General features: G+C 48.1%; 2 protein-coding genes across 2 annotated transcripts in view; one reads left to right on the top strand and one right to left on the bottom strand.

The window, feature by feature from the left end:
* Positions 1-2,655: 2,655 nt before the first annotated feature.
* Positions 2,656-10,278, top strand: APRT (adenine phosphoribosyltransferase). Its single transcript, XM_075327000.1, has 5 exons — positions 2,656-2,781; positions 3,285-3,388; positions 4,747-4,880; positions 7,313-7,391; positions 9,822-10,278. Exons 1-5 carry the CDS (start codon positions 2,657-2,659, stop codon positions 9,962-9,964), a joined length of 585 nt encoding a protein of 194 aa, XP_075183115.1. The 5' UTR covers position 2,656; the 3' UTR covers positions 9,965-10,278.
* Positions 10,279-14,312: 4,034 nt separating this feature from the next.
* The window catches only part of CDT1 (chromatin licensing and DNA replication factor 1), a 43,329-nt gene continuing 36,163 nt past the window's right edge, over positions 14,313-21,478 (bottom strand). The window contains exons 6-10 of the mRNA XM_075326998.1: positions 17,928-18,031; positions 17,661-17,849; positions 17,413-17,556; positions 16,397-16,598; positions 14,313-14,928 (exon numbers count right to left, since the gene is read on the bottom strand). Coding sequence (XP_075183113.1) covers positions 14,765-14,928; positions 16,397-16,598; positions 17,413-17,556; positions 17,661-17,849; positions 17,928-18,031 — 803 coding nt within the window. The 3' untranslated portion in view covers positions 14,313-14,764. The remainder of the gene's footprint in view (positions 14,929-16,396; positions 16,599-17,412; positions 17,557-17,660; positions 17,850-17,927; positions 18,032-21,478) is intronic.

Here is a 21,478-nt window from a genome sequence, read left to right as displayed (position 1 = left end):
TTATTTTATTGCACAAGTTTTTATATGATTCTATATGATTAGATTGTAAGCCTGCAGGCAGGAGCTCCGTGCAATCACTGAGACTGGTGCGATGATCAATGAGCTCAGTGTGCACACAGTCATGCGCTAATCATTCACATTATGTGGAATAAAGCTTCAATTTGCTCCAAAACCGTCCTGTTTGTTATGTTACTGGTAATGCATTTATGAGGGTCTGAACAATGAGCAGAGAGAGGGGCTCAACCCGATGGACACCGCAGAACAGAGGCAGATGAGAAAGCGATGGATCTCCTCTTATGGGGAAAGAAGGTAGAAAGCGCTGATGTGACACTGAAAGGGGGTTGATACAATATATCACAAAAGTGACACCCTCACATTTTTGTAAATATTTTATTATATATTTTCATGGGACAACACTGAAGATCTGACCCTGTGATACAATGTACAGTGTCAGTGCGCAGCTTGTATAACATTGTAAAATTTGTGTCCTCTAATAACCAAACACACAGCCATTAATGTCTAAACTGATGGCAATAAAAGTGAGTACACCCCTAAGTTAAAATGGTCAAATTGTGCCCAACTAGCAATTTCCCCTCCCCGATGTCATGTGACTCATTAGTGTTACAAGGTGTCAGGTGTGAATGGGGGCAGCGGTGTTACATTTGGTGTTATCGCTCACACACTCTCATACTGGTCACTGGACGCTCAACATGGCTCCTCATGGTAAAGAATTCTCTGAGGAGCTGAAAAAAAAAGACTTGTTGCTCTACATAAAGATGGCCCAGGCTATAAGAAGATTGTCACCACCCTGACACTGAGCTGCAGCGCGGTGGCCAAGACCATACAGAGGTATAACAAGACAGGATCCACTCAGAACAGGCCTCGCATTGGTCGACCAAAGAGGCTGAGTGCACATGATCAGTGTCATATCCAGAGGTCGTCTTTTCAAAATAGATGTATGAGTGCTGCCAGCATTGCTGCAGACGTTACAGGGTGTGGGGGGGGTCCGCCTGACAGTGCTCAGACCATTCACTGCAGAGGTTACAGGGGTGTGGAGTCTGCCTGTCAGTGCTCAGACCATACACCATTCACTGCAGAGGTTACAGGGGTGGGGGAGATCTACCTGTCAGTGCCCAGACCATACGCCGCACACTACAGCGGTTACAGGGAAGGGGGTCCCCCTGTCAGTGCCCAGACATTATGCCACAAAACTGCAGAGGTTACAGGGTTGGGGGGTCCACCTGTCAGTGCTCAGACCATACGCTACACACTGCAGAGGTTACAGGGGTTGGGTCGGCCTGTCAGTGCTCAGACCATATGCCGAACACTGCATCACATTGCTCTTCATGGGCTGCCGTCCCAGAAGGAAGCCTCTTCTAAAGATGATGCACAAGAAAGCTGCAGTTTACTGAAGACAATCAGACTAAGGATAATCGATTACTAGAACCATCTCCTGTGGTCTGATGAGACCAAGATAAAATTATTTGCTTCAGATCGTATCAAGCGTGTGTGGTGGGAACCAGGTGAGGAAAACAAACGTGTGTCTTGCCTACAGTCAGGCATGGTGGTGGGAGTGTTGTGGTTTGGGGCTGCATGAGTGCTGCCGACTGTGGGGAGTTACATTGAGGGAACCATGAATGCCAACATATCCTGTTATATACTGAAGCAGAGCATGGCCCCCTCCCTTCATATTCCAAAATGATAATGACCCCAAACACAACTCCAAGACCACCACTAAAGTTAAAGGAGCTGCACTGGCCAAGCGTCTCCAGACCTGAACCCTACTGAGCATCTGTGGGGCCTCCTCAAACAGAAGGTGGAGGAGCACAAGGTTTCTAACATCCACCAGCTCTGAGATGTCATCATGGAGGATGGAAGAGGATCAAGTGGCTCTTGGGAATCTCCAGTGACCTCCAGGCCCATGAAAGATGAGGCTGTGCTGGAAATAATGGTGACCACACAAAATCACACTTTGGCCATTTTCACTTTAGGGGTGTACTCACTTTTGTTGACATTAACCTTCGTCCGGCTGATTAGGTACAATTGTAACTATTCCCTTTTTAAACTGCAATAATTTATTTTTTCGAAAAGCCGTAGAGGGCTGAAATTTCGTGACATCTCAGCAGTTTTGGTCCAGAATATATTGGCCAAATTTCAATAAAATATCTCCACCCCCTTCCGAGATAAGGGGTCGACAAATTTTGGCAAAATTATGCAGCCTGACGAAGGTTAATGGTTGTGGCTGAGTTATGAAGAGGACACCAAATTCACCCTGTTATAAAGCTGCACACTGACACTGTACATTGTATCGCAGGGCCAGATCTGCAGTGCTGTCGCAAGAAAAGATATAAGATATTTACAAAAATGTGAGGGGTGTACTCACTTTTGTGATGTACTGTAGATGACACTGGTGTGTGTGTGTGTGTGTGTGTGTGTGTGTGGGTGTGGCGGGGGGAGTCATAATTTTTCTTCTATAAACTACTACATTTCCATATATTGCATTTATTGGGGTATTAGTGCTGTGGTGACAGCCACTATGCTACACTCCGGGGATCTGCACAGTGCACACTCTACCCTGCGACGGATCTCAGATGTCCGGGTGTACCAAGATGGCGGCTTCCGCGTTCACACACGTGGGTCTACCGGTCGCGTAGTGATGACGTCAAGAGCGGTCACGTGTGCTTCGGTAGGAAATAGAATGAGTGAGGACGATCTTCGGGCGGTGCTCCGGGCATCTGTGCGGGAGTTTCCGGACTTCCCCTCCCCCGGGATCTGCTTCAGGTCGGTGCTTTCTGCATCTTCTGCAGTTCTCTGTGCATGAAGCTTCCCTGACCCTGCGGCTGGGGGCAAAGTCCCAGCATTAGTAGTTATGGGACTGTTCCGTGCTGGCAGATTCAATCCTAATTGCTAATTTGCATATTTTGCATAAATTATAGTTTAATTATGAAGATAATTGTCTACAATAAAGGAAAAACAATAAAAAAAAAAGCAGTGATGATGTCACATGACCACAGCATCCAATCACTGCTTGTGATGTCACCTACAATGTTTGGCTACAGAGTGCAGTGATTGGCTGGCAGCAGTCATGTGATCAGGGTATGTGATGTCATCACTGCTGGACTCCGCTGACCACCAAAACAATGGCGGATGTCTTATTTTATGCAGTTTCTTGCACATAGGTCACTTTCTTAAGATCCCTGACCCCTTTCTTTAGGGATGACCCCGCCCCCAAACTAAGAAGGTATCACTTGCAATGTGTGTATGTTCTGCTTCTCGCTTTCCAGGGACATCACCCCAGTCCTTAAAGACCCCGCCGCGTTCTCAGCCGCCATCGACCTGTTTGAGAGCTTTCTCCGAAAGACCTTCCCAAAGATTGATCTGATCGCTGGTACGGTGCGGGGGAGGGGAGGTTATGACTTATTTCTGCCATTACCGCATCATAAAGGGGTTTTCCAGCTTTTATGAATACACATTTGTAGCCAACCCCCAAAATAGTAAAAACTGTGCTTTTCTCACCTTTCCCAGGTCCACCGCTGCAGACAATCACAGAGTTCACTGATTTTACCTTCCACAGGTTCACCGCTGCAGACAATCACTGAGGTCACCAATTTCACCTCCCCCAGGTCCACTGCAGCAGACAATCACTGAGGTCACTAATTTTACCTTCCCCAGGTTCACCGCTGCAGACAATCACAGAAGTCACTGATTTCACCTTCCCCAGGTTCACTGCTGCAGACAATCACTGAGGTCACTGATTTCACCTTTCCCTGGTTCACCGTTGCAGACAATCACTGAGGTCACTGATTTTACCTTCCCCAGGTTCACCGCTGCAGACAATCACTGAGGTCACTAATTTTACCTTCCCCAGGTTCACCGCTGCAGACAATCACAGAAGTCACTGATTTCACCTTCCCCAGGTTCACTGCTGCAGACAATCACTGAGGTCACTGATTTCACCTTTCCCTGGTTCACCGCTGCAGACAATCACTGAGGTCACTGATTTTACCTTCCCCAGGTTCACCGCTGCAGACAATCACTCAGGTCACTGATTTTACCTTCCCCAGGTTCACCGCTGCAGACAATCACTGAGGTCACTGATTTTACCTTCCCCAGGTTCACCGCTGCAGACAATCACTGAGGTCACTGATTTTACCTTCCCCAGGTTCACCGCTGCAGACAATCACTGAGGTCACTGATTTTACCTTCCCCAGGTTCACCGCTGCAGACAATCACTGAGGTCACTGATTTTACCTTCCCCAGGTTCACCGCTGCAGACAATCACTGAGGTCACTGATTTTACCTTCCCCAGGTTCACCGCTGCAGACAATCACTGAGGTCACTGATTTTACCTTCCCCAGGTTCACCACTGCAGACAATCACTGAGGTCACTGATTTCACCTTCCCCAGGTCCACCGCTGCAGGCAATCACCGAGCTCACTGATTGCCTGCAGCGCTGTCAACATAACGTCAGTGCTGCAGAGAATCTTGGAGCGAGAGAGCAAAGTTAGTGCTGGACCTGGAGAGGAGGAGCAAAGCACTAAGGGGTTTTTAACAGTGCAAACTGAAGTTTGTTTTTGAGGGGCCGCACTTAACTCTTTCAGTGACTGATTCACAGGAAGCCAAAAAAAAAGTTTTTTTAACATTATAGTAGGGCCGACCAGACCGGGGGCACCCTGTCCCGGTGGGGTGGGTTTTACACTTTTTGATCCAACAGTGTTAACCCAATGTTTATGCTTGTCCATCCAGGTCTGGACTCCCGCGGGTTTCTCTTCGGTCCGGCCCTGGCACAGAGATTTGGCATCGGGTTTGTGCTGATTCGGAAAAAGGGGAAATTACCGGGTCCAACGGAGTCCGTGTCCTATTCTCTGGAGTACGGAAAGGTATATACAGCACATCGGCGTATAGGGTGTATACGCAGTATATAAGGTGTGACACAGTAAAATACTTTTTTTGGTAGTATTGAGGGGTTTAGACTTATAGACAGTATATCACAAAAGTGAGTACACCCCTCACATTTTTGTAAATATTCTATTATATCTTTTCATGGGACAACACTGAAGATCTGACCCCATGATACAATGTACAGTGTCAGTGCGCAGCTTGTATAATGGTGTAAATAAATCAGCACACAGCCATTAATGTCAACAAAAGTGAGTACACCCCTAAGTAAAAATGGAGAAATTATGCCCAGTTAGTCTTTTTCCCTCCCCGGTGTCATGTGACTCATTAGTGTTACAAGGTCTCCGGTGTGAATGAGGGAGGTGTGTTACATTTGGGGTTATCGCTCACACACGCTCTCATACTGGTCACTGGACGCTCAACATGGCTCCTCATGGCAAAGAATTCTCTGAGGATCTGAAAAAAAGAATTGTTACACTATATAAAGATGACCGAGGCTATAAGAAGATTGTCAGCACCCTGACACTGAGCTGCAGCACAGTGGCCAAGACCATACAGCAGTATAACAAGACAGGATCCACTCAGAACAGGCCTCGACAGAAGCTGAGTGCACGTGGTCAGTGTCATATCCAGAGGTCGTCTTTTCAGAATAAATGTATGAGTGCTGCCAGCATTGCTGTAGAGGTTACAGGGGTGGGGGGTCTGCCTGTCAGTGCTCAGACCACGCGCCACACACTGCAGAGGTTACAGGGGTGGGGGGTCCACGTGTCAGTGCTCAGACCACACGCCACACACTGCAGAGGTTACAGGGGTGGGGGGTCCACGTGTCAGTGCTCAGACCACACGCCACACACTGCAGAGGTTACAGGGGTGGGGGGTCCGCCTGTCAGTACTCAGACCACACGCCACACTCTGCAGAGGTTACAGAGGTGGGGGGTCCACGTGTCAGTGCTCAGACCACACGCCACACACTGCAGAGGTTACAGAGGTGGGGGGTCCACGTGTCAGTGCTCTGACCACACGCCACACACTGCAGAGGTTACAGGGGTGGGGGGTCCGCCTATCAGTGCTCAGATCACACACTGCAGAGGCTACAGAGGTGTGGGGTCCACGTGTCAGTGCTCAGACCACACGCCACACACTGCAGAGGTGGGGGGTCCACGTGTCAGTGCTCAGACCACACGCCACACACTGCAGAGGTTACAGAGGTGAGGGGGTCCACGTGTCAGTGCTCTGACCACACGCCACACACTGCAGAGGTTACAGGGGTGGGGGGTCCACCTGTCAGTGCTCAGACTACACACTGCAGAGGCTACAGAGGTGTGGGGTCCACGTGTCAGTGCTCAGACCACACACTGCAGAGGCTACAGAGGTGTGGGGTCCACGTGTCAGTGCTCAGACCACACGCCACACACTGCAGAGGTTACAGAGGTGGGGGGGTCCACATGTCAGTGCTCTGACCACACGCCACACACTGCAGAGGTTACAGGGGTGGGGGGTCCACCTGTCAGTGCTCAGACCACACACTGCAGAGGCTACAGAGGTGAGGGGTCCACGTGTCAGTGCTCAGACCACACGCCACACACTGCAGAGGCTACAGAGGTGAGGGGTCCACGTGTCAGTGCTCAGACCATACGCCACACACTGCATCGCATTGGTCTGCATGTCTTTCATCCAACAAGGAATTCTCTTCTAAACAAGATGCACAAGAAAGCCGCAAACAGTTTGCTGAAGACAAGCAGACGAAGGACATGTGTTACTGGAACCATCCTGTGCTCTGACGAGACCAAGATAAACTTATTTGGATCAGATGGAGGCAAGTGTGGATTGTGACAACCAAGTGAGGAGGACAAAGACAAGTATGTCCTGCCTACAGTCAGGCATGGTGGTGGAGGGTCATGGTTTGGGGCTGCATAAGGGCTGCTGGCTGTGGGGTCTACAGATCATTGAGGGAACCATGAATGCCAACATGTCCTGTGACACTGAAGCAGAGCATCATCTCTCCCCTTCATATTCAAACATGATAATGACCCCATACACTTCCAGGATGATCACTGCCTTGCTAAAGAAACAGAGTGTAAAGGTGTTGGACCGGCCAAGAGTCTCCAGACCTAAACCCTATGGAGCATCTGTAGGACCTCCTCAAACAGAAGATGGAGGAACGCAAGGTCTGTAACATCCACCAGTTCTGTGATGTCAGTATGGAGGATGGGAGAGGATCCAGCGGCTCCTGTGAAGCTCCAGTGACCTCCAGGCCCAAAAGAGTTAAAACAGTGCTGGAAAATAATGGCGGACACACAAAATATTCACACTTTGGGCACAATTTACCCATCTTCACTTAGGGGTGTACTCACTTTTGTGATATAACGTGTGTGTATATATATAATATTTTTTTTTTATGTTGCTTCTTTAGGCTGAGCTTGAAATCCAGACTGATGCGGTGGACCCCGGCCAGAAGGTTGTGATAATTGATGATTTATTGGCCACCGGAGGTAAATATCATTCCTTGTCTATACTCTTATTCCTATGTCATTCCATGGGTGCCTGCTCTCCCCCAGAAACAGCACCACCTCTGTCTGTGCCTGGTATTGCACCAAAGTGTTATTAAAAGAGTGGGCCTTCTCTTCCTAAAGCGCCACTCCAGCGTATTGCTTTGTTTTTCAGTGCTGGAGTGGCGCTTTAAATCTAAGCCCCCTGCCTGTCATGTACTCACAATCCAGTGGCTTCACCTTTTACCGACGCCGCTACGGTCCCATGGTGCCATCTTGTGACTGTCCAGAAGTTACATCGCAAGCTCCCAATACAAGTCTATGGGAGCCAGAATGAGACTCTCATAGACTTGTATTGAGTTTTCTATGGGATTCAGGTCTGGAGAAACTGCAGCCGCTCCATTTAAGGTTCTCCAGTAGCCATTCCCTAATGATGTGACCTCAATGTGATGGAGCATTGTCCCCCATGAAGACGACATTAGACCGGTGTTGTTTATTCAGAGGCAAAATGACTGCATTAATGAGGTTATTCCAGTAGTCGGGGCTGTCACTGCACCACTCACAAAGTGTAGGACTGTCCTGTACTGACTAGACCCACCGGCCCTCATTGTAACCCCACCACCATCAAAGCCTTGTCTGGTGACAAGAGTGGCTGATGCACAGCGCTCTCCTTCATGTCTTCATCATTGGTGGCCATCGTTTCTGCTCAGCGTGAATCAAATTTTATCAGTGACCAGCACTGAGGTGCTCGTCCAGTGTAGATGACACCTGTGCCTGGTGGTGTGGTCAGGTACGTAGATGACACCTGTGCCTGGTGGTGTGGTCAGGTACGTAGATGACACCTGTCGCTGGTGGTGTGATCAGGCATGTAAAGGACTCCAGTGCCTGGTGGTGTGGTCAGGCATGTAGAGGACTCCAGTGCCTGGTGGTGTGGTCAGGTACGTAGATGCCACCTGACGCTGGTGGTGTGGTCAGGCATGTAGAGGACTCCAGTGCCTGGTGGTGTGGTCAGGCATGTAGAGGACTCCAGTGCCTGGTGGTGTGGTCAGGCATGTAGAGGACTCCAGTGCCTGGTGGTGTGGTCAGGCACGTAGAGGACTCCAGTGCCTGGTGGTGTGGTCAGGCATGTAGAGGACTCCAGTGCCTGGTGGTGTGGTCAGGCATGTAGAGGACTCCAGTGCCTGGTGGTGTAGTCAGGCATGTAGAGGACTCCAGTGCCTGGTGGTGTGGTCAGGCATGTAGAGGACTCCAGTGCCTGGTGGTGTGGTCAGGCACGTAGAGGACTCCAGTGCCTGGTGGTGTGGTCAGGCATGTAGAGGACTCCAGTGCCTGGTGGTGTGGTCAGGCATGTAGAGGACTCCAGTGCCTAGTGGTGTAGTCAGGCATGTAGAGGACTCCAGTGCCTGGTGGTGTGGTCAGGCATGTAGAGGACTCCAGTGCCTGGTGGTGTGGTCAGGCATGTAGAGGACTCCAGTGCCTGGTGGTGTGGTCAGGCATGTAGAGGACTCCAGTGCCTGGTGGTGTGGTCAGGCATGTAGAGGACTCCAGTGCCTGGTGGTGTGGTCAGTCATGTAGAGGACTCCAGTGCCTGGTGGTGTGGTCATGTACATAGATGACGCTGGTGGTATGGTCAAGTACCTTGCATATCGTCTAGCATTCAGATCACATGGATTAAAGTGGTTTCAAATTGTCCAATGTGACATGTGGGGACCTCTCACTTCCTGTAAATGTGCATGCAGTTGTGTGACATTCATTATCCAGTTCCAAAGGGCATTGTCCACAATGCAGCGGTCATCAGTGTGGCATGTGGCTGGAGTATGTCCACTTCTTTGCCTTTCTGTGACTCTTCTAGTCTCTCTCTATCTCTGTTGCAACCTGCTGGTGACACTCTAAGCTCAGTGGCCACTTCCGTCTGAGAACCTCCTGCTTGAAGCCTCACAATAGCGCGGTGCTGCTGATCAATTGTCAGGTGTCATCTTGGTCTTATGACGTCAAAATGTGACCAGCATGGTGAGGAGGACGGTTTAATACCAATTCTAACTGAACCCCAAAATGTATTGGGCGATTCATGGATCAAACACCTGTTGTGAATTTTGCCATTAAGCTCCTTGTCAGAGAACAGCAAGTTGTGCAGAAAGTGCTGAAACACTGAAGAGCTGGACGTGTGCATCCAACGTTTAGGGAAGGTCACCTCAATGGGTTAGAGGGCATTTTAGGATCATCCTGAAACCCAAATATCCCTTCTTTATAAAGGGTGGGTGCATATGTGTATATATAATATATACATGCCTCCAGGAATGATATTGTTTCTCTACCATAAGTGCTATCCATCCAACAGTCACATTCCTACTGCAGCCAATCAGCAGCCACTGATTGTCTGCAGCGTTCAAGTGACTTGATTTTATCTGTAGTAACCCGGTGTATTATTTTCAGGGACGATGGCTGCAGCATGCGAGCTACTGACGAAAAGAAACGCCGACATCCTGATCTCTCTGGTTCTCATCGAGCTCACAGAGCTGAAAGGGGCAGAGAAACTCCGTCCTCACCCGGTCCATGCTCTGCTGCAGTACGACTGATCTCCAGGACCGGACGGCCATTTTTTTTTTTTTTTTTTTTTTTTTTTTTCCACCCCTGCCTTTCATTTCAATGTATAATTTGGTTTACAGTGACACAGGACTTGAAACAAGTATCTGTACACACTAGGGGGAGAGAACACCTCTAATTTCCAATAAGGGACCCTAGAATTGTGTAGTGCGAGGTGGGATGACAGTTATGGAGAACAGTGCATTGTGTAATGTTGGGGGCCACATTGTTGCATTGTTCTACCACCAGGGGTCACAATACACTGATGGTGCTTGACCTGCAAATCATAAATCAGTATTGAGAAGAATTGTACTTTTTGTTTTTCGTTTATATTATACAATGAGAGTTTAGGGTTTATGTATCCAATATATAAAGGGGTGTGCGTGTGCGCTGAAGGACTCTTCACAGTTGCATTAATAATCACAAAATTTTGTACAGAAGCCTCATGTGTCTCAGGGAACATGTTTTGACAAGAAAATGTAACCCCCGTGCTTCATAGTTACTCTCCAAAATACCTCCATTAAAGTGAATGGAGCTGGGAGCTACAGGCTAGTAATAGGAGCTGTGATTGGTTGCTATAGGAACAAAGGACATTCTTAGGATAAGAAGCTTGTGTGAGGTTATGTTGTCGGTGGGGAGACAGAGCGAGACAGAGACACCAAGGCTAGTTTCACATATCCAGCTTTTCGCCGGTTTGACTGATGCGGCACACGCCAGTACAGTACATTGGCAGCACCGCAACTTCCGGGTCACATGCTCCGGTCACATGACAGCATGTGACCAGCGCTTGTTGCGCTGCCATTGTACTGTATACACTACTGGAGTGCACCAGAACCGGTGAAAAGCTGGATATGTTGCCATCCTGGGCAACGCCCGGGTATTATAGCTAGTATATATATGTATTAATCCCTTTAAGATATTCATGGGCTAATTTCCACATAATCTACCATAGTTTATGCCAGTGCAGCCTGCGGGCCACATCCAACCCTTTGGCTTTTCCAGACTAGCCCGAAGACAGAGACGGGGCTGAAAAGTGGCTCACAGGCGGCACCATGCCCTCCACTGCCAGACATCACTGCTATCCACATCCTCAGGATGGCGGCAGCAGCAGGGAACATATTGATGGAGAAAGGGCACCTGACTCATTCCACCAAATAAACAGTTGCACTCTAATGTTGAGACATTAAAGGGAACCTGTCCCAGATTTGGGGCCTATAAGCTGCGGCCACCCCCAGTGGACTCTTATATACAGTATGTTAGAATGCTGTATATAAGAGCCCAGGCCGCTGTGTAGAATGTAAAAGTCACTTAAGTGGCAGTGCGATGCAGACTGGTCAGATGGGTGTCTGTCCTCTGCGTTCGGCGCCTCCTCTTTCGGCCATATGTTTTTCTTCTGAAGCTGGGGTGAGTGACACGTCCTACACACTAGACAGCATTGGAGGTCCCGCGCAGGCGCACTTAGATCTGCCCTGAGCCTGGCAGATCAAAGTATTATAGTGCGCCTGCGCAGGACCTCAATGCCGACTAGTGTGGATGATGTAGTACGCGTCATGCACTCCGGCTTCAGAAGAAGGAGGACAAAGATGCCTGAAAGAGGAGGCGCCGGACCCAGAGAATGGAGACATCCATGCGACAGGTCTGCACGGCACCTTAGGTGAGTATTATAAAGTGATTTACATTCTACACAGCGGCCTGGGCTCTTATATACATTGTTAGAATGCTGTATACAAGAGCCCACTGATTGTGGCCACAGCTAATAGTCACCAAATCTGGTGACAATACATAAAGGAATATAAAAGCATATTACTTCTAAGAGGAGGAAGAGGAAAAAAAAAAAAGGCATAAAAATGGCCAGTTTTATGGGAGTCCAACAGCCAACATAAAAGGTGCATCTCTTAGGCCAGTTTCACATATCCAGCTTTTCGCCGCATTGCCAGATCAGTCACACTCCACTACAGTACAATGGCATCACAGCAACCTCCGGTCACATGCCGTCATATGACCAAAGCCATTGTACTGGAGTGTGCCGCATCAGGCAAAGCGGCGAAATGCCGGATGTGTGAAACCGGCCTTAAATGTTGGGTCCCTATCTACTCTGTTAACATATCTTAGCATTTCAGAGTGCAACTCTATTTGTTAATATTTCATGCTCAGTATGTAATTGTTCACACTTGAGTGTTGGGAAGTGCTATCAGTCTTTTTCCTTAGAAATTGGGGTCATGCCTTCTACTCAAAAGCCTTAGGGGATTTTACTTATTAGCAGGTTCCTATGGCTGATGAGTAGAAGTGCTCAATTATAAAGGCATATGACCCCATAATCTGAAGAAAAAAAGACTGATGGCACTTCCTAACATGCAAGTGTGAACAGGTGCATGAGGTATAGTAAAACAAATAAACAAAGTTGCACTCTGAAATGCAAAGACATGTTAATTAGGTTTTTAACCCAAAGAGGCATTAGAATAGATAGGGATGGAAGCTTGATACGGCTTTACATTGGCTGTTGAGCTCCTGTGCAACTGGTCATTTTTATATGAAAAAGTATCTCAATTTTCTTTTTCTTAGCAGTATATTCCTCTAGTCATTATATCTTAGAATTTCAGAGTGCAACTGTCTGTTAAGATCTCCCATGATCGGTATGCACCTGTTCACACTTACGTTAGGAAGTGCCATTAGTGTTTTTCCTTCTTCCACCAATCAGCATGGGAGACGGCAAACGCGATAACGTCAGTTCAGAGCATGTGCTGTGTGGAGCGCAAGTGCAACAGAGAGCGTTGCGTGTGTGGAAAGCATGCATGTTTACAGGAGGCCAGTGTCAGACTGGCTACCGGAGGAACCGCCCAGTAATACTAGTCCTGGCTGCGGTTACCTGCATTGAACTCCAGAGTGCAGCCTGGACTGAACCGCAAGCACCGACTGATTCCCCAGCGATTGAGGTTCAGTTCATGTCACAGCTGCGGACAGACTGGGCTGAACTCTGGAGCTCAATGCAGGTAACCGCAGCCAGGACTGGTATTACTGGTGGTTCCTCCGGTAGCCAGTCAGACACTGCAGAAGGTTATGTGTGGGCTCACACTGTATATATGTGGGCTCACACTGTATATAGAGGCATATTATCATACTGCGCAATATTAAGTGATAAAATATTTTGGTAATTTTATTATTGAGCAGACTTTATTTCAGCCCATTAATTTAGCCTCCACAACAGTCACAGTTTCTCATATGGCCTCTCGGGAAACACCTCGGTTACTTACCGGTAGCCGGTTTATCTAGAACCCATGACAGCACCCATATAATCACGTGGTGCTGTCATGGGTGAGGGGAAAACACCTCGGTTACTTACCGGTAGCCGGTTTTTCCAGAACCCATGACAGCACCCATATAATCCCTCCCTTTTCACCCTTAGTGTGCACTATTCTGGGTGTGCATGTGTGTTATAGTTGGTGATAGAGTTAAGTTCTAACGTTTGTTGGAGGTCCTCTCAATTCTCGGTAATCAACTGAAGGGGAGAGGTACGGTCCTTTTATTTCAGAATGGTTTCCTGTCCTCGCTGGGCGGATCCCTCTCTCATGTGGTGCTGTCATGGATGAGGGGAAAAGTTAATTGCCTACCTCTGGTCTATGCTATCATGAGGGTGAAGTCTGCAGATATAGGATTTTGTAGTTAATTAGTAAATTGCAGATATAAACTGTCTAAACTCATTTCCCAACCTGTGATCCATCATTTTGCAAGACGAGAATTTTAATGTCACAATAAGGCTATGTGCCCATGGGACAATGTACTCGCGGATTTTGCCGCGGAAAACCTGCGGATTTATCTGGATTTTTTTAGATAAATCCGCAGGTTTTAGCAAGTACAGACACTCCCCATGTTATCCTATGGGACATGGGAGTGCTGTGTCCATGCTGCGGTATGTGCGGCTGCGGATGTCAATTATTCCTGCAGAAATATCTGCGGATTTCTCAGTCCTCCACTATGGGGATAGAGGCCGGGACTTCCACAGGTAAGTCGCATGAATAACAGCAGGTTTACCGCAGATATTTCGCCGGAATCCCGTAGCAATGTATAACTGTGGATTCCGAGGGGGGCGGGAATCAGCTGCAGGAAACCTGTGGATATATATATATCCACAGGTACAATGTCCTGGGATACATGCAAAATATGGAAGAATTAATTATACTGTTGGCCCATTCCCTGTGGCTTGTAAGGAATCTGAATGAGGGTCAGCTCCAGTGACCGCTTATGGCTCGCGGCCTCCATACTCCGGCCTCAGACCTTAAAGACTGTGTGTAGCCATCATTTATCAGATTTAAGCCAAAAAAAAAAAAAGTAATGCAAGTTCTTTTAATCCAAATTGGGAAATACAGACATTTGCAGCATTAATATAAAAACTGATGAAAGCCGGGTTCATACAGAGCAGAAGTGACATTTAAGACTCAAAAAAGGTACTTGGAAATTTAAACACCATCACATTACCAATTCCGGCTCATTTTCTGCACCATTTTTTGCTTTTTGTTGAAAGGCCCCATCTTTGTGATCAGATTTATTATTACATAGTGATGCAACAGGGCAGACGATGCAGAGCTGAACTTTCAACCAAATGCAAAAAGTGATGTGAATAAGGCTCAAAAAGGTAATTCATCCCCCTCCCATGCAATTTTAGATCAAGGCAGTACCCAGATGAATAGACTTGCAAAAAAAATCCAATTTAAAAATTATTGCACCCCTGTAAAAAGTAAAAACCAGGTCCCAAAGTGAGAAAATCTGAGCCAGATAATAAAAGATAAAGCTGTGGATCAGAGCGACTGCTCTGCCTTCATTTTCTTGTCCAGTCTTTCCAGGATCAGATTCAAGTCCATTGTCTTGTTGAGTTTGTAGTAAATTTCTTTCCTGATGGGATGAACTGACAGCCAGTCCGGGAGCAGCTCCACCAGCAACGACAGATGTTTCTCCATGTCTCCTGCGGGGTTAAAAAAAAAAAAAAAAAATTAAAAAAAAAAAGTCACAAATATAATGCCATTTGTAAGATCACTGCTTGCTGTCAGTAAACAAAACAGACAAAAGCTGCTGAAAACCAACTGATATAAGGTGTTCATCTCGTTACAGCGCCGTCTTCTGCACCTTTGTCAGATGGAAGGGTTTTCCCAGTCGTAGGCCTTCACTTATGACACAGACGTCACACGTACCGGAGACAAGGACACACATAGATCCATTAACTTCAATGGGTCTGCGGACATGTCCGTGTTTTCACACTACCTGCGTCGAGCAAGTGTGGTGTCCATGTGCTCCACACGGTGACATGTCATTTTTTTCTCTGGCAGCACGGGCGTCACATGGACCACACACTGATGTGTGGAGGACACCCATATCATTAAAAAAAGACTTTATACTTGCCTGTCTCCGGCTCTGCTGTTGCTTCCGGACCCGCTCATTATGCTCATGAATATTCACTGCACTGACCACAGACCCAGAAGCATCAGCAGCGCCAGAGACAGGCACGTATACAAATTGATGCTGTCCGTGTGCTATCCAGATGTCACACAGAATATACACACGGGCAAACATACTGATCTGCCGCACAGATCATCACAAACGTGGATGAAATGCACGGACATGTGAAAGAGGCCTAAGGTTATGTGCCCACGCTGCGGAATATTAGCGGAATTTGTCGCGATTTTTTTGCAGAAATTACACGGATTTCTCAAAAATCCACAGTACAGAGTCCCCAGCCATTTCTATGGCATTGTGGAACTGCTGTGCCCATGCTGCGTTTTTTTCCGTAGCGGAAATAATGCGGATTTCCCTGCGGAAAAAATCTGCAGCATGTCAATTATTCCTGCGGATTTTTCCGCACGATCCCATACTTGCCTGCCTTGATAGACACCGGAGTCACTTCCTCCGGTGCAGAGGAGCGCGGTGGAACCAGCAGCAAGCGGGAGGTGGGCGGGGCCTGCACAAGGTCTGGTCATGTGACAGCCGGAGCTAGTTCAGGCCCGCCCACCTTCTCCTGCACAGTGCAGACACAGCCGGAAAGTGAAGTGCTGCGTGATGGAGGTAAGTATAAAAACGCCCCGATCACTCCAGCACTTTTTCTCCATTGAGGATGCAGTGCCAAAGCCATAGTACTGTATCCTCAATGCAGCACGACCGCAGCACGACCGCAGGACGACCGCAGGACGACCGCAGGACGACCGCAGGACATCCGCAGGACATTACGCAATACATCCGCAGCATGAAGACAGCCAAAGTTGTGCTGCGGATTTCTGGGAGCTCCTGCGGATATATCTGCAGGACACTTTCCCCGTGGGCACAAAGCCTTAGGATGTAAAATGATGTTCCGGTCTTAAGTTTCTGCTTTAAAAAAAAATAAAAAAAATAAAATAAAGCCGGAGCCGGACAGCATTGATGACTCTGTAGGAGGCTCTTACCTGCAGACATTGAGGATCGGTAGCTGGAGATTACACGGTTGCACACAACTTCCGCAGTCAGCGCCGGCTTCTTCTCTGCCACGAACACATTGCGCAGAATGCGGGCGAGCTCCGGGAGCCGGGACATCATGAGGAGACGTTCTTCTTGCTGGGGTTTTCGGGTCATCATGGCTTGAAGTTTCTGCGCCTCTTTAGCTCGAATCTATAAAGTAGACGTCATTACTAACTGAACGCTCCTAGGATGGAGACCTCAGACTGCTTCTTCACAATTTTGAAACTATACATCAGATGAGAAAGACCCTTGTCCAGCGGCCGTGTCTGGGATCCACTTGCTCGCTGCTGGTGTCCTCAGTGCCTCTAAGGCTGTGTGTATTTTTTCTTTATTTACTTTTTGGTGCTATAGTTCTATGCTTTTCAGTATTAGGCTATGTGCCCATGGGACTCTACCTGTGGATTTTGCAGAGGAAAACCTGCGGATTTTTCTGGATTTTCTAGATAAATCCGCAAGTTTCAGCAAGTACAGACACTCCTCATGATATCCTATGGGACATGGGGAGTGCTGTGTCCATGCTGTGGTATGTGCGGCTGCGGAACATGCTGCGGATTCTCCGCAGCCGCACATAACTGCATGTTAGTAATTCCTGCGGAAATACCTGCGAATGTCTAGCCTTTCTACTATGGAGATAGAGGCCGGGACTTCCGCAGGTAAGTCGCATGAATGTCCACAGATATTTTGCTAGAATCCTGCCGCTATGGATAGCTGCGGATTCCAGGGAGCTGCTGCGGGAAACCTGCGGACGTAGCCTTATGATTATGTACCTGTGGGTATGTGCCCATGGGACTATTAGGCCCAGTACGATTTCATGTATGTGTCACAGCCAAACAATGACCAGGCAACAGGCCAGTAAATCAGAAGAGGTCCTATAGATTACAGCAGGTAGGAGGCGATTTCACACGACTACCAGTGTGGCCACCAGATCAGTATCCTGCTAATTTATTCGCTGAACTATACCTACCCTTTCCAGAAGGGACTGGGACACTCCTTTAAGGGCACTGGATGCAGCAGGGGCAGGTTTAGGCTCCTCTGAAGGTGCTGGATTTGTGTCTGCAATATTCGTCTCTGCATTTCTTATAGCTAAATTTGAAAGAGCCTTTTCCATCTACAGATAAAAAGGGGGAGGGGTAGGGGAAGCACAAGATTAACACTGGTTCCAAAAGTGCACTGAACAAGAGGAAGGCTGCCATAACGGAGAACAAGACTCACCTTTGGGGTCATCAGTCCCCTAGCTTTAGTCAGCACCTCCTGCGCAGTGCTCAGCTTCTCCACCTGTGGCGGTTGTGGAAGTTCGGCTGCCGCGACATCGGGAACCTCATCTACATTAAACCGGGGGTGCCAACGGGTCAGCTGATAGTCGGGCACTGCCATAGGGGGATTCAACGTCGCCAGGAAAGACTATGGGACGGGACATGAGAAGATTAGATCATGGCGGTGTAGTATGGTGTAAACATGCACACAGCGTCCGGCACTCACTGAGTGGTGCTGCTTCACGATATCGGTGAGGCTTCTATGGAAGAACTTTCTGCGTTCCAGGAGGCGACTCGCTGTGAGCTGAAGGCGGCCGTCCAGTTTATCTTCTGCAAAATCAAGGATGACAAGTGTCAGAAGAAGGCAAGAAAAAATAAATTAAAAATTATATATATATATATATATATATATATATATATATATATATATATATATATATATATATATATATATATATATATATATATATATATATATATATATATATATATATATATATATATATATATATATATATATATATATATATATATATATATATATATATATATATATATATATATATATATATAATATGCCTGGATAGAAGATGCCACAAGCTTAAAAAGATATTTGGCACAAATTTGCATTTCAATCTCTGCTATGTGCAGAGGTGTAGAAAGTGGCTGTAGATATGAGTCAAGGCCAAGAATGCAACCGCACCCACACTGCGTGCACAAGTGCAGGAATAGGGACCAGGGTTCAGGCTTCTGGCTGTGATAAAGTGAGTGCCATATGGATTAAGTCAATTTATCTCCAACTCTAATATATCTAATATATCTAATCTATCTATCTATCTATATATATATATATATTATTTTATATATTATTATTTTAAAATAATAATATTATTATTATTAATATATATTATTATATATATTATATATAATAAATAGAAGGGAATTTTGTTTACTTACCGTAAATTCCTTTTCTTCTAGCTCCTATTGGGAGACTGAGACAATTGGAGGCAGAAGCTATACACCCCAGACAATTGGGTGTATAGCTACTGCCTCCGGAGGCCACACAAAGTATTACACTTAAAAGTGTAACCCCTCCCCTCTGCCTATACACCCTCCCGTGCATCACGGGCTCCTCAGTTTTGGTGCAAAAGCAGGAAGGAGGAAACTTATAAATTGGTCTAAGGTAAATTCAATCCGAAGGATGTTCGGAGAACTGAAAACCATGAACCAAAAGAACAATTCAACATGAACAACATGTGTACACAAAAGAACAACCAGCCCGAAGGGCACAGGGGCGGGTGCTGGGTCTCCCAATAGGAGCTAGAAGAAAAGGAATTTACGGTAAGTACACAAAATTCCCTTCTTTGTCGCTCCATTGGGAGACCCAGACAATTGGGACGTCCAAAAGCAGTCCCTGGGTGGGTAAAAGAATACCTCAATAACAAGAGCCGAAACGGCCCCCTCCTACAGGTGGGCAACCGCCGCCTGAAGGACTCGCCTACCTAGACTGGCGTCTGCCGAAGCATAGGTATGCACCTGATAGTGTTTCGTGAAAGTGTGCAGACTAGACCAGGTAGCTGCTTGACACACCTGCTGAGCCGTAGCCTGGTGCCGCAATGCCCAGGACGCACCCACGGCTCTGGTAGAATGGGCTTTCAGCCCTGAAGGAAGCGGAAGCCCAGAAGAACGGTAGGCTTCAAGAATCGGTTCCTTGATCCACCGAGCCAAGGTTGACTTGGAAGCCTGCGACCCCTTACGCTGGCCAGCGACAAGGACAAAGAGCGCATCTGAACGGCGCAGGGGCGCCGTGCGAGACACGTAGAACCGGAGTGCCCTCACTAGATCTAATGAGTGCAAATCCTTTTCACATTGGTGAATTGGATTAGGGCAAAATGAAGGTAAGGAGATATCCTGATTGAGATGAAAAGGAGATACCACCTTAGGGAGAAATTCCGGGACAGGACGCAGAACCACCTTATCCTGGTGAAAAACCAGGAAGGGGGTTTTGCATGACAGCGCTGCAAGCTCCGACACTCTTCGGAGTGATGTAACTGCCACTAGAAATGCCACCTTCTGCGAAAGACGTGATAAAGAGACATCCCGCAGCGGCTCGAAAGGTGGTTTCTGAAGAGCAGTTAGCACCCTGTTAAGGTCCCAGGGTTCCAGCGGACGCTTGTAAGGTGGGACTATGTGGCAAACTCCCTGCAGGAACGTGCGGACCTGCGGAAGCCTGGCTAGGCGCTTTTGAAAAAATACGGAGAGCGACGATACTTGTCCCTTGAGAGAGCCGAGTGACAAACCCTTGTCCATTCCGGATTGAAGGAATGAAAGAAAAGTGGGTAAGGCAAAGGGCCAGGGAGAAAAACCATTATCAGAGCACCAGGATAAGAAGATCCGCCAAGATCTGTAATAGATCTTGGCGGACATTGGTTTCCTGGCCTGTCTCATAGTGGTAATGACATCCTGAGATAACCCTGAGGACGCTAGGAGCCAGGACTCAATGGCCACACAGTCAGGTTGAGGGCCACAGAATTCAGACGGAAAAACGGCCCTTGTGACAGCAAGTCTGGGCGGTCTGGAAGCGCCCACGGTTGACCCACCGTGAGATGCCACAGATCCGGGTACTACGATCGTCTCGGCCAATCTGGAGCGACGAGAATGGCGCGACGACAGTCGGACCTGATCTTGCGTAACTCTGGGCAGCATCGCCAGAGGAGGAAATACATAAGGCAGTCGAAACTGCGACCAATCCTGAACTAATGCGTCCGCCGCCAGAGCTCTGATCTTGGGACCGGGCCATGAATGCCGGGACTTTGTTGTTGTGTCATGACGCCATGAGATCGACGTCCGGCGTTCCCCAGCGGCGACAGATCTCTCGAAACACGTCTGGCTGAAGAGACCATTCCCCCGCGTCCATGCCCTGACGACTGAGAAAATCTGCTTCCCAGTTTTCTACGCCCGGGATGTAAACTGCGGAGATCGTGGAGGCTGTGGCTTCCACCCACTGCAGAATCCGCCTGACTTCCTGGAAGGCCTGACGATTGCGCGTGCCGCCTTGGTGGTTGATGTATGCGACGGCAGTGGCGTTGTCCGACTGTATACGGATCTGTCTGCCCTCCAGCCACCGATGGAAAGCCAATAGGGCTAGATACACTGCCCTTATCTCCAGAACATTGATCTGAAGGGAAGACTCTACCGGAGTCCAGGTTCCCTGAGCCCTGTGGTGGAGGAAAACCGCTCCCCACCCTGACAGGCTCGCGTCCGTGGTGACCACAGCCCAGGTTGGGGGTAGGAAGGATTTTCCTTGCGACAGAGAATTGGGAAGGAGCCACCACTGAAGAGACGTCTTGGTTGCAAGGGACAGAGACGTTCCTGTCGAGGGAAGTCGACCTCCTGTCCCATTTGCGGAGAATGTCCCATTGGAGTGGCCGCAGATGGAATTGCGCGAACGGCACTGCCTCCATCGCTGCCACCATCTTCCCCAGGAAGTGCATGAGGCGCCTCCAGGGGTGTGACCGACTCCGAAGAAGAGATTGCACCCCTGCCTGCAGAGAAAGCCGTTTGTCCAGCGGTAGCTTGACTACCGCTGACTGTGTATGAAACTCCATCCCGAGGTAAGTCAGTGATTGGGTCGGTGTCAACTTGGATTTTGGGAAGTTGATTATCCACCCGAACTGCTGGAGAGTCGTCAGAGCGACTGTGAGGCTGTGTTGACAAGCCACCCGAGAAGGTGCCCTGACTAGGAGATCGTCTAAGTAGGGAATCACCGAGTGGCCC

Source organism: Anomaloglossus baeobatrachus, chromosome 10 (genome assembly GCF_048569485.1).
Source record: "Anomaloglossus baeobatrachus isolate aAnoBae1 chromosome 10, aAnoBae1.hap1, whole genome shotgun sequence".
Taxonomy (NCBI): Eukaryota; Metazoa; Chordata; class Amphibia; order Anura; family Aromobatidae; genus Anomaloglossus; species Anomaloglossus baeobatrachus.
This window is presented reverse-complemented; position numbering and strand designations above follow the sequence as displayed.

Bases quoted from the DNA above. Each gene is read 5' to 3' on its own strand.
- APRT (XM_075327000.1), top strand. From the start codon at position 2,657: ATGACGTCAAGAGCGGTCACGTGTGCTTCGGTAGGAAATAGAATGAGT. The intron at 4,881-7,312 runs GTATATACAGCA...TTGCTTCTTTAG, and splicing joins ATTCTCTGGAGTACGGAAAG to GCTGAGCTTGAAATCCAGAC. The intron at 7,392-9,821 runs GTAAATATCATT...TATTATTTTCAG, and splicing joins TGATTTATTGGCCACCGGAG to GGACGATGGCTGCAGCATGC.